Source organism: Aphelocoma coerulescens, chromosome 1, assembly GCF_041296385.1.
Source record: "Aphelocoma coerulescens isolate FSJ_1873_10779 chromosome 1, UR_Acoe_1.0, whole genome shotgun sequence".
Lineage (NCBI taxonomy): Eukaryota > Metazoa > Chordata > Aves > Passeriformes > Corvidae > Aphelocoma > Aphelocoma coerulescens.
In genome coordinates, this window is record NC_091013.1 from 77,680,940 (window position 1) to 77,695,099 (window position 14,160).

The following is a 14,160-nucleotide window of genomic DNA, read 5'->3' on the forward strand; positions in this document are numbered from 1 at the left end:
CTTGTCTTCACTCAAAGTGGCAGCTGCAATCAGTCAGCTAACAACAGCTACAGCACAATGCAAGCTCACACCAGAATCACAACTCATCGGAGACCAAGTACTCAGATAAATCAGCTGGGTCAAAATAAATTTGCTCCATAGCAACTAGAAAAAGTAAAAGCACTTTGAGTCACAGTTGTATCTAATCTTAAGAACTCATCTGAGATGAAGGAAAAAAAATCCTATCAGACAGGCCAGGCAAATACAGTGCTCATATTCAAAGGGGGCAAAAAGGAAGTTAAACAATTAACTTTTTCTTGATACCAAAAAAAACAATTTGTAAGGACCTAAAGAAAATAAGCAAATACACAACAGCTAACACAGCTTAGTCAGAAGCAAAATATGATTCATCAGTTTGATTATCCTCCATAGTAGCATTAACAGGTCTTAAGAATGGGAAAGAAACAGCAGACGTCGTATCTGGTGTCAGGAAAGCATCTGGCAGTTGTACATTCTCATAAAATAGGGAAACACAGTTTATGTGAAATCTTCAAGTAATGCAAAAATGGCCTTAGAGCAGTACTCAAAGAGTAGCTGAGACTGCCAATTACTCCCTGCTGCCAGTGTCAAACTCAAAATGCTTACCAAGTTCCAATTCTCACCTGGACATGCTATTACTCATTATTTTCTATGACTTGATTATTGTAGGAATATGATTCATTATTTATAAGATACTATATGTCATTGAGGCTCCAAGCGTAACAGACAACAATTCTAGAAAAAATATAGCAACATTTTGTAGACTACATATAAATTTTGAGTAATTTGATTGAAATTTGCAAGAAAAGGGTTTGAAAAAGACAAAACCCACAAGATACTTCACATTCAAAAGCATAGCTAGATAATGTGGTATAAATCTAAGCAATGTCAATTAAGAACATGGTACCCCAGGCACATTTTGAGCTTATGTGTTTGTTAATGAATGAGCAAATTTGCAACACCTGAATATCAAAAAAAGAGGAATAGTACTGGATTCTCTCTTCTCCCACACTGTGCCATGGCAGCCACCCACTGTCATCTTCCTCTACTGCTGGGATTCAAAAAATGAGAAAGCTGGTCATTGTTAAATTGGACTTTGGCTTTAATGAGTTTGTATGTTATTTCTTTCCGAACAAATAAAACTCTTTACAATAAATTGTATACATGTGACTATAAGGAGAGACAACCATAAAAGCTAAACACTTAAATAACTTACCATAATTTATAAGCTTGCCTAAATGCTAAGGACCAGTGAGCTAAAACCAACTATACAAAGGCTAGAAGGGGATTTTATAACATTGCCATTTTAAGTAGGCTGGTTATTTCTTCCTCTGTGATCACATATCTTACCTTTAAGAAGCAGTACAACTTTCTGAAGCTACAGTTTTGCCTACCAGTTGCATAAATGGCCCCACTTGGAAACACAAACTCAGCTTGCTTGGCCTTATGAACTGGTCAGACAACAACCTCCAAATTTCCCCATTGATACACAGCTTGATTTCCTCTCATTTTCCCTGGTTTTAATACTAGGATACAAGCACTGCTTTAACTAGACATTGTCTTTTCACCACTCCTCTCCAAAGCAGAATTTAAGCAAAAAGACCAGCAACCACCTAAGAGACCCTGCTGCCCTGATGAAGCAAAACATTTTCCATACTCCACTCAGCTTCCAAGCAGCAGCAGCAGGTTTTGCACCGTGCTCTCAGTCTGGAACGTGGCTCCCTATGGTTACACTAGACAACCTGAAGGCTGGAGGGAGCAGGGAGGCCTGGGACCTAAGGAAGGCTCAAACCAGCAGATCACACACAGGTGCATAACCACACTGATTAGTGACACCCATGGATTGTCTTACAGTAACTATGGCAACTGGGAGGCAGTGAGTTTTGGCAGATTCCCTGTATTAACAGCACCCTATATTAATGGTATTAATGTGGAATACATATCTAAGTATTATCCACTGTCAGGAAAAAAAAAAAAAAGGTGCTTTTTTGTTGTTACTGCTGTTTTCTTCAAAAAACACTTTTTGCCATAATATTAAAAAAAGTGATACTACATCATGGGTATCTATACACTTGCACTTCCTTTGGTAAAATTTTCTACACACAAAATCTGTTATGGTTACACCTGAGGAAGCACCTCTTATCTTTTTACCCAACAAAGTTGGATGCAACAAAGTAACCTCAAAATACTATCAAAAATAATTTCAGTTTACAGCTTGCACGGAAAACTAGGAGATTACAGATGCCTTACAAAAATGTATATACTATTTAATACTTTCAGAGTACCTTTTTTGCCATATTTGAATGCTCTAAGATCTGGTATTTATTACTGCATATTTTGCACTTTCTCTTACTCCGTTTGAACAATGAATTAGTTATGTACTGTAAAAAGCACTAACTGTAAATTGGCAGCTTGTGCTGATTAGAAGGGACTAGTTTACTTCAAACCTCTACAGACAGCTTATATTTAAAACTGAAAATTAGGAAAAGAGCCTAAACCCTAGTCTTTTGAATAGGTATCCAGGAAAACAGAAAAGTTCTTCCTCTCTCTACTTTCAAATTATGGAACTGTTTCAAAAAGACTGTCTAAATGAAATAAAATAACATTAAAAATAATTTGCAAATCAAAAAATACAAAGTAAGAAAAGTTACAGAGTTCTTCTGACCACTATACCAGACAACAGGTTAACAAGAACAGGAAAACAAACACTTGAATTGACAATGTTTTAGAAAGAAGCTTTTGAAAAAAAAGTTTTCTGAGAGAATTTCAGAAACTTGACGAGTTACACTCTGTGGGCAGTAAGCAATGCTCGTTATCTTCTGATTCCCAAGTAAGAATTCTTAAGAACCTATAATTAGGTGAATAAGACAAACAACAGGAGAAGACTTCACCAGAAGACCTGGAACATAGTCCATGGGTTGATGCAACTTCTTAAACAATTTATAAACTTACAAAATGCACAGGGGTTGTATTAATTAGGAAACTGGCTAGAAGTAAACAGCATGAGAAAATTTGTAGTTCAAAACTTCTAGAATTAAATTGGTTTTCAATCCACAAGTAATTACAAAGATAACGTTTTAAGGATTTTAGTTAGCCACTTCCAAGTACAATGCTACACCTTTTAAATCTTAACACACTAGACAGACAATTCTAAGTGAAAGCATTCCTGTTCATTATGATGTTACAAATTCTATTAAAGTTTGTTTTGCAGATTGAAAAACTGGATCTTGGGGCAGGCTGTTAAAATATGTTACCAATCAAAAGCCCTGACTTTTCTAATAATGATTCCAATTAAGAGTATTACTTAAATGTGTTTATTATACATATGTCCTAATGGCTTGCTACAAGAATGAATTTTTGGGGTGGTGTTAAAAAAAAAAAAAAAAAGCAGTTTTACATTAAAGTAACATCAGATTAGCAACAATATGTTAAGCGATGCAGCCATGAATATCTCTCCAGAGAGCCACCTAACTTGGATTATAAATATACTATGCATTTATTTGGGGTAAAATATTTGCCCAATTAAATTTGGATTATTATCCCAGTACAAAAACACAGGTTTTTATTTACATGGATAAATACAGGCTTTTTTATCACTTCCCTTGATAAGCTGTTCAAACAATTAACACCATTACTGAAGAAGATAAAAGCTTAGCTGACAAGGAAAGGGGGAATATTTATAATGTGCATGAGATCAGACATTTATTTACTGAATATAAAAGTAAGATAAATTAATAACTACCATTTTAAGAAGGAAAATTATGAAGTTTAGAAAAAGAGATTATTTACTGAAGTTGTTATACAGCAGATCCTTTTAAAGCACTATAATGCTTAAAGGAAAAGAAAATATCATACTTCAGTTTCTTTACTGATATGATCCACATTCACTTGGTGTGGTTTTGTTTGGGTTTGTCATTAAGTAGTTGTTGAACTGCATTCTAGTCCTTATTTCACTGTTTTAGCAAAAATTGTTTATGTTTGAAGTTCCTGCACATCTTACATGGATTTGATACACGTGTTTGACCAGAAGAGGTGGATTTACTTCACCAGTTGCTGTGTACTCAGTTTGTTACACAGAAACAGCAGTCACTACAGTTCAGAAGAGGCTTTGAAATGGCATATCCTATACAATAAAACTAGTTAAAAAAAAAATAAAACTAAACCTTAAATCCAGCAAGTGCTATATGCATTGTCTCTATTATCTGTTTCTATTCTCTGAAGAGATGGCAACTCGTAAATTTTGAGCAAACCTGAAGATTTAAGCAATGAAGTATAAATAACCACCTAAAGTTTGATCCTAATTTGATTTCTTCTCAAAAACAATTGTTCTACAGACAAATTTTGCATAGTTAATTATCTTCTTTGCTTAGATATCCATATCTTCACATGCAAACCACAGCTTTTCAAAGGAAAACAGTCCTAGCTTTGCTCATACCCACTCATACAGAAACTTACATTTTCTACCTTGTCATCCTTCCCTGATTTATTTTATCTCTACTGTACAATTTTTGGCATGGTGTGACCTGAACTTTCTAAGTGCTAAAAATGGAGTCAGGCTCATATCACATTTTTTGGCTTGTTTTCAATTCTTCTTCTATATTTCCTTCACATTCTCTTTTCTCTTTTAATTCAACATCAGACTGACAGGCTCAGAGAACAGTAAACTCCTTCCTACCTACAGCTGCTAAATAAGAAACTACCATCAATTCTTTTAGTGGTAATCTTTTTTTCTAGTATTTTTACAATTGGGTTTTTGTGTTTCCTACATACCTGTTACTCTGCATTTAACAGAAAATGGAAACATGCTTTTTTATTTTCAGCTGGTATTGTTATATGCTTCTGCAACTCCTTCAAAGTCAGTTCTATTTTATAGATAGCATAGCTCTTTACAGGTTTTCCTTGGAACACTCTCTCTAGTATGAAAAATGACCATTTTTTACAACCTGTACTTCAACTAACTGATTCAGAAAGGTAATGACAAATTGGAGAAATAGTCTAGAACTAAAGAAAAAACAGGTAAGAGAAACAAAAATGGTAACAGCAATAAAAACATACAGGGACAGATCAAAAAAAATTGTAATTGTTTAATCTGCAAAAGAGAAAGAAAGCGTTATCATGTTCAATTACATAAAAAGTAGCTGAAAAGAGTAAGAGAATACATCATTTTTCCATATATTCTTGGCACAAGACAAAAGAAATATTTCATTTAAATTACTTACAAGTCTTATCAGACACTTGAAGAAAAAAATGCTAATGGTAGTAACTGTTAAGTATGGATGAGGTTTCTTTGGGAAACTGTGAATATATTAATTGGCATCTGATAAGAATGATTTGTGCAGCTCGTCCTGCCTTTGGGAACAGCATAAAATAGGTAACCTCTCAAGGTCTTTTCCTTCTACAACACTACCAAAACTAATTCATTTCTCTGATTTGTCCAGCTCCAGGCAATTAAAGCACTTTATCAAGATTGTCATAAGACTCAGCATACATTACTCTTGCTGAAAGAAGGCTGAATAACAGACAAGCCATTAGCCACTTACTTGATTTCACTGATAGGTACTTTCCTCTGTGCCAGCTGTTCCACCATGCCTTTTACTTCTGAAGGAAGCAATACTAACAAAGCTTCACCACCTTCTTTGTACCTGATCAGAAGGGAAAAAAAGAAACCTCAAGCAAACATGAAAAAATTACTTTTTTTGCTGATATTTTCAATAGCCAATGAGAATTTATATTTGATTCCTTATAAGCAGCCCAAAGAACAGACAAAAATTCTCACTTACCAAAGGGAAAAGAAGAGGCAAACCAGTTAAGTGACTTACCAATAGCCCCGCTTGACCTGATTTTAAAACTACACCTAGGGTACTAAACATCTAGGGCTAAGACATGGATTCAGATCAGTGACTCTCTTCTTCCCTCAGTTTGAAGTATTAGTGGCAAACAAATGATACTTGACCAAAGTGTACTTTGATTACAGTACTAGAAAATCCAGCTACTTGCATTCACCCTTCGCCAAAAGGCAGGGTTTAACACTTGGTAAAAACTTGATTCTCTTTCCATAACCTGCAAGTCAAAGACGGGGAAGGTTATGAAAGGGCCAAGTGCCTTGGTCTCAAATAACAACTCCTTCTTACATGTTCAGTAAAGGCTAACAGGTCACAGAGACATCACTGAAAGAAAAGCATAAAAACAGAAGCTCTTTCATTTACAGAAGCAGGTGCAAAAGAAAAGGTACAATCAGACTGATCCCATAAGAATGTATCTAGCATTCACTCTTCAGTGCACTTAACAGCTGTATCAAATGTAGATGAGCTGGTAATTGCTCAAGATACATGGCTAGCAAAGACATTAAAAAATCAGTTAATTTATGCTTAAAGCATCTTCTTGATCATTTTCTTTTTGTGCAATAAAATATCAACTCCTGCTTTTAGCACATCTACTGACTTCAGGACATTCATATAGAAAAAAGTACCCAATAGCATTAGTAAACAAACAATGCAATGGGTTTAAGTTGTTCTGAAGAAGTGGGTAATGATGAGCTTGCATGCACTAAGTCTGTATCTCCTGTAGCTCTTACACTGTTTCCTTCTTTATATTTACAAATAGTTCTTAAGAGTACAGATTGATAACAAAATATTGCACAGTCCGACATTACCAAGAAAAAAAAAAAGTCAGCTGAATTTCAGAAGTATGCCAGAATTGGACAGAATTCAACTCATAACCACCTGATGAGAGCAATGTGTAGGACAAAGCAAAGCCAGACTGGTAAGTTGCTCTGTAGAGCAGCTTTGAACTCCCTTTCTTAGGGAGGCCAGGGAGCACAGAAGGATGTTCTCAGGCACACCAAATAAGAATCATAGTATTAACTGATAAAAATCATTTCAAGTGGAATACAGGGAGCCCACACTTCTCCAAGGATAAACACTTATCACTTGGCAAAAACAGTACTGCAGAATTGTTTGAAAACTATAAACACTATCTGTCACAGCACAGTAAGCAAGGGAAGTAGCAACAAAATCTGCAGTTAAAATAGTCTGACAGCTTTTATTACAGCTTTCTGCTTTCATTTGATGAATTTGAAAAATCACAACAAAATGCTCTTGGATGCCTGGGATTTTTTTTTCTCCAATGCTGTATCTGATAGGTTTGGAGACCGACTTCTAAAGACAATTTACAAATGTCTAGTAAATGTTTTCATCGTGAAATTTTAACCTTTACATTCTAGATCTTGAAATATTACACAGAAATAAAATTGATACAAAAGCAGAATATCTGTTACATGCCAACATCATTTAAATTTACTGATTATACATGGATTGATAAGAGTACTTTGGTACTGTACAAAAACTATAATGACTTGATTTCAATCCATTTCAGTAGTAGATCTAAAATGTTCTTAATATAGAAATATCAGCTTGCACGGTCTTTCTTAAAAAAGACTTCTAAAGCAATACATATGTTTGGCTTAAGGCAATTTATTATCTTTACCAAGCATGTAGTCACTGTTGACCAAACATCCCATGAATGTTTGTACCCTTTATACAACAACTAAGGTTGAGAATAACTTGCTTACAGAGACCAAGTACACCTTTTAAGAAAGTTCTATGTATTTCAACCCAACCAAATTCCAAATGATACATCTGCAAGGTGGGTGGGTGCCTGTCAGACACAGCCACTACCTGAACAAGCAATGAAATCCTGGAAAGCCACTGAACCTTAGAGGACTTCACATTTTATTGTAAAAATTGATGATCATACTACCAAGACAGCCAATTATTCATCAAAAAAACCTGAGCTCTCAGAGCGCTGTTGGAAAGAAGGATGAAAATACTCTCTTTTATCTACCAGACAGGAAGACACAGATAATGTTGCTGCCAATATCAGTCTCACCAATTTAGAGTACAGAATAACACAGTTCTGCTCTTCTCTCCAAAGCAGATGATATGGAAGGGAAAGGATTCCAACAAAAGCTACGTGAATGATCTGATATCTGGAAAGAATCTCTGTTAAATCTCTAAACAATCTTCATCATTTGTCAAGAAAAGTCTTGATTGTACTATATAAACCTATACAAATGATGATTTTTTCAGATTCCTTAAAGTTAGCCAAAGGCACAAAGTAATTTGTATAGTTTTGTTGCTTGTGGTATTTCTTATCACAGACTACCTGACTTGGCACTATTAAATTGTTTCTTTTTCATATCTCTTTTATTCAGTGTGCAAAACACTGTGAAAGGCCAGAGTAATAGAAATCACGGAAGAAATACTCATCAATGGACAAAGAGTGCAGATATCCTCTCTACAAACCACAAAACCAAAATCTCCAATGATACAGTAAAAGAAAAAACATTCTACATTTGTTTTGCTTTTATATCTTCCCAGCAGTATCCACAAAGTCACTCTGAAAGAGGATGCAGCATCAGATAAACCGTCATTCTGACCCTTACAAGTTGAGCTCATGTTATTAGGGCTAAACTCATTATATGCTGAGTCAGTTATCTTTTCAGAAAGTACAAATCCTAAAGGCACATTCCATAGGTAATTCACAAAAATGCCAAGCATTATATCTGCTATCTATGGACAACGACTATTTCAATGTTTACATTAAGTCTTGCGAAGCCTTTTTGCAGTACTTATTGTAGTAGTACTACAGCTAAGTAAAGAAATAGTCACATGAAAAAATAGACAAAGAAGAGAGAAGTTTTCAAGTACCTATACTTTCTCATCTTTTGCCACCTATTAAGAGGAAAAAAAAGCAACACATATTTCTCAGAGGTATTCCTTCAGAAATTCAAAGGGAGTGAAAGACATCTGGTAACCACTGATGCAGTGCAATCCTTTTCCTTACATGTTTTGGAAACATTCTCTTTTAAATGCCAATAGTTTAAAAATATTTGAAGTTAAGGAGGAACAGTCTTTGCCCATTTTATACTGTAATCGTGACTTAATTAATTAAAACAAACAGTTTAATAATAACACTGTTCCTTAGAGCTAAACATGAAAAAGAAAACATCACAGAAAAAACCAAACTATCTTAAATACCATCTGGGAAGGTGTGCATCTGTTCAGTGGACGTTTACATAAAGAAAGCAAAATGCAGCCTATAAAAAAGGAGTTTTACTTGGGCAGAGTATTATCTTATTTCTCAAAAAAAAACCCCTCATAATGTGTTAATCAGAAAAATATAGTGTTAAAGATAATCTCAAGAAGAGAGGCTTCAGTGGAAAATTGCAGTTTTCCAAGGTGTTCCTTCTGCATATTTCATACTAAAGGCTTCCATACTGGCAAACTTAGGAAAGCACAAGCTACTAAAAACTGACATAAACAGTAACAAGAACAGTTACATCTGATCAAGTTGTTTCTGTTACAATGCCTAAAACATAGAAAAAAACATCTCTTAGTATCCCACAGGAATAAAATTCTCCACTAAAGCACACAAAGGAACATCTCTGTAATTCTTTTCAGCACACAGATAAAACCTTTAAACCTTTAGAGATGATAAAGCAGCAAAGAAACAACCTTGGTTACTGTAATTCTTCAGCAGGAGGACTACTTCTGCAGATGAGACCGTATTAGGAAAAGTTCTCCCCATTCTTGCTGGCTGCAGCCTTCAACTTGTCCATCATCACCAAAACCTGTCATCTGTCCCAAAATGCTAATTCACTCTGATGATTTATTATTCACTAAGTATGCACTTTGATTCTGCTGAAGAAAAGCAAATTAAAAACCTCAAAGTAATCAAACTTTCTTGGACTGTGTAGTAATTGATGATATCTTGTCATCTCCTCAAGGTGATCAAGAAACCAGCGAAGAGACTCATCTTTGCACTGTGATTTTAACAGTGTCTAAGGGTACAAGATACAATTTATTCCAAGTCCACGGAAAATTGCATCTTACTTGCAGAAAGTCTTTGGGAGAAAAAAAATCACTTCTAGTTCATATTTGCCTTATTTTCTAGTGTCTACTGACTTTAATACTTTTGAAAAAGGCAAGCAACTTCTCTGCAACTCAATCATGACTTACAAGCAGGAAGCTGTGAAAATCATCATTAGAGCTATAAAGCAAAGGGTTATATTTACAGTGACTGCAGATGAGAAAAAGAAAGATGTCTACAATCAAGGGCAAGTGCCAAAGGCAGACAAAGAGGAAGTGAGATAAATTACCTAGGACAATGTGGTACTGGCTAATTACAAGTAGAGAAAAATGGTTTAAAAATGTTAAGAACCCCATTTCCTTAGCAAAGAAACACAAAGTGTTGCCAAATAGCTTCACTTGATTAAAAAAATAAAAAGCATGCTAAAATTAAGAGGATAGTTTACGCACCATGACAGAATCTATCTTAAACTTCTGCTAAAAATCACCCTGAGCCAACAGCTGGTATCAAGCATGAAGAAATAGAACGGCAACAGTCCAGTGAAGACAGGATGAGAAAAAAGTGGTTTTCATGCAGGCCAAACAGACACTCAGTTGTTGCCTAATCTTAACCTATCTTAACCCATCCATGATCAGATCCAGTCAACAGCTGCATATACTAGGCAGTACTATTAAAGCAAACAACATTACCACTATCACAAAGGCAATAAATGAAAGCATACTGTGGCTGTTAATGAATTCCACCTGGCCATGCAGCTAGAGTTGAGCCTGTTCTAACTACATTCAGAGTTCTTCTACATCCTTGCCATGACCATTGTAACATACAGTTCAGTCAAATGCACCACACTTTATTGTCAGTTGTTGGTCATAACAGAATAAAATAGGAATGGGAACCATCTCACAATGGTCATCAGACACCAGTGTTCTGCTGCAAAAGCAAATATCCAGTAGGAAAAAAGTTATGGAAAGGGAACTGTAAGGATAAGGTGAATGGATATGCAGACTTTACAGGAAATGTTACACAAGTTGTCTCAAACAGATGTATTACAACATGTTTCCTCAACATTTGTATTTCAGAAGACATAAGTTGATGCCAAATTTCCAGAGTTAAAGGCAGTATTTCCACTTTGTTTGGCAATAAAAAATAATCTATTTTAAAAGCTGGTAAAGGAGAAAACTGAGATGATGAGATAATCATAAAATTTGAGGGAGGAGGGTTGCGGGTATAAAGATACTTGCATAACAGTTTCCTGAACTGGAATATTTCCCTTTACAGAAAATGCAATATACAGGAGGTGATAATGTTTTTGAAGATATTTACCACACATGAACATGCACAAACCCTAAGTATAATTTTTTTTATACTCTGGACATCACACATTTACCACCATACTCAAAAGAAAAGTATCTTGTGGATTTTTTAAATTTGTAACTTGAATGGGACTTTACCATGTTGACTTGATTAAAGATGTAATTTTAGCCTAACTGGGCCAGCACGGATAGCATCAACATATGCTGTCATCTCATCTGCAAAACTAGTGAGCTTAAATCAAAGCCCATTCCCAGAAGTATTGCATTCCAAGCCAACAAGCCACCTTCAGATACTTTAGTGTTCCAGAAACTCTCCACAGTAAATCGTTTCAGAGAAAGGAAATTGGGCACCAGGGAAGCCAGATCAACTGCTCAACTGTCTCTTTGTCACTCACACCAAATCTGCCAGAGATTTACCAGAAGCAAGCAAGAGACTGCTCTCCTCAAAACATTAAGGGCAATGAGTTAAGCATTTGGAATAGCATCAAAACCAATCCCAATAAACATGCCTGATTTTGCACGTGCATGATGATACACCCTAATTATGTATTTTTGCTCTTCTTCTAACAGACCCTTTGTTTAGCATACACAGTTGCAAAACTATAAATACAAAACTACTAAATAGTTACTTCCACTGTGAAGCTAAGTTATTCACCATGTAAGGCAATCATTTATTCACTACACACCATTCACACCCTTCTCAGAGCAGAAATAATCTGGACTACTTGATTTCACAAAAATAACGTTCTTTAAATCTTTGCACATAATTTTAGTTTCCATAAAGAATCAAGAACAAGACAACTTCATCATGTGGAAAAACTGATGAGCAAAAATACAAAAAGCAGCACAGACTCCTCTTTCTAGAGCAAAGATTTGCCCCTGCAAAGACTGCAAGAAACGGCAGTGAATTATTAGCAAATAACCTAACAATCATGCATAACATAAGATGGATTAGGAAAAAAGTTAGAGAGAGTCAAGTTCTACTATTTCTAGCATGTAATTTATATTTAATTATTTAACTGTTTTCAATTTTTTCATTAACAACTACAGTAGTGAAGGAAAAGACATTTAATTGATGCAGGCATTTGTCGTGTTGCACATTTTTGTGTAATGGCACAATGTAAGACATCAATAAAAATATATCCAAAACATATCAGAATGGATAGTTTTATTCTGAGCAGATCAGTTTCAATCTGATACACATAACAAATAAATCTGTTCACCCACACATTACCCTTTAACAAAGAGAAACTAACATCCATATCTACCCCTAAAGGGTTCTACAGAAATACAGTAATTCATGTTTAATTTTAAAACTCAACCATTAAATGTGACTATATAAGCCACTATTTCTAAACATGTTTCTTAAGCAAAGTAACAGGTTTTTTTTAGGTCTCCAATATCAGGCTCAATTCAGGCAAAACTTTATTTCCAATCATACTACCTTCTGGGCCTTCTGAAATAATGAGGACTGGTGAAATCTAAGCTTCAAACCAAGAAAACATTATTTTTCCAGGCCCAGTAACAAGAAGAGTTTTATCTACCATTTATCATAACTTCTACACTGCCGGGTTTCTTTCATAATATGGTGATTTGTTATTCTGGTTCTTTAAATGACAAATGAGCATAGAAAATAAATGCATATTGAAATTTCTATCCCGTCTACATGATCAATGGCCTCTTTTTGCAATACGTATTTCTATTTAAAACAACAAATCTTTAACAAGAGATCTGTGTGCACTGCAATCTGAAACTGTGCTGTACCATTTACAGCAAGTCTTACCAAAGCAGCCCAACAAAAATTACAAGAGACCAGAAAGTGTCTTGACTATTCACAGCTGACCAAATACAGCAGACAGTGTTCACTGCTGAGTCCTCCATTCAGGAAGAAGAGCTTCTTCCCATGGATTGTGAACAGTCTGACATCCCACTGAGCATTTAAACAACAAAACGTGAACTGGCTTCATCTGTTGGTGTTGCTTTAGACCACTTCTAATGCTTTGTTCATTTCTATTACTCCATTGCACAGATTGTAATTCAGTACACCCCAAAAATTATCAGTAAATTTTGCTATGAAGTCAGACATTGATTCTGTTTTTCTTTTCCAGTGACCATTATTATCTTTTTCCTTTTTCTGTCTGGAAAGAAGCCCTTTTATACCTATTGGCAAGTTCAGAGAAAGAGCTGGGTTTTACTCTTACCATAGAACCACAATCTCCTTCCTTCAGTCATACTGTGTCAGCGTCCCTGTTTGCCAGTCTTGGTCACAAGAAATAATGGAGAAGAACAGGCTCACCAACCTTATCAGGTTAGTCCTACAATAAATTGATTTCAAAAGGCCTTGGGAGGTTGTTGGCTCCTCCAGCCTACACTGGAAGCAATCCATTTCCCACAGCAGCTGTGTCTACTCTGCTGAGTAAAAATACATGTGCTTACTTATTTTGTTATTCCAGCTTATGGCATAGCTTCACGTCAGCAGGCAATAACCTTGGCCACTTCATCGTTCAGTGTACAGGAACATTCCTACCATTCCATTAGGAAGAGAATTCTAACAGATAACACAGTGCCAGTCAGTACAACTGCACCATCAGGGGCCACTGTCAAGAGTGTAGCTAGAATACAGTTTTTAATTTTAGAAAATTAAATAATATGAATTCCAAGTTAAATGTGGTGTCAACAATGTCTTGTGACCTCCACTGGCAGCTATTTTTACTTAACTTGGGTGAGGATGATGACTTGCCTGCAATATAACATGAGACAGTCTTAATATGGCATTTATTTTTAAACAACATTAACAGTGCTACAGTGGGTCTTAAAATAAAAATAGAAAAATAATCCAAACAAGGAGTTGTCATCTTGGCTGTCCTGATTACTCAGGACCCAAGACATATATCCCTGAAATATTTTTCCCATTAAAAAAGAATAAAAATCAAGTTTCCACCATTGAAAAAGGTACTGTTAA

The 14,160-nt window shown here is 35.4% G+C and overlaps 1 protein-coding gene across 3 annotated transcripts in view; it reads right to left on the bottom strand.

The window, feature by feature from the left end:
* Positions 1 to 14,160, bottom strand: part of DDX10 (DEAD-box helicase 10) — a 160,136-nt gene that overhangs the window by 128,208 nt on the left and 17,768 nt on the right. For all 3 annotated transcript variants that reach the window (XR_011150737.1, XM_069014291.1, XM_069014303.1), the window contains exon 10: positions 5,559 to 5,660. Coding sequence is in view for 2 of the 3 variants with exons in the window: in XM_069014291.1 (XP_068870392.1) it covers positions 5,559 to 5,660 (102 nt within the window). In the remaining variant the exon portion in view is untranslated. The remainder of the gene's footprint in view (positions 1 to 5,558; positions 5,661 to 14,160) is intronic.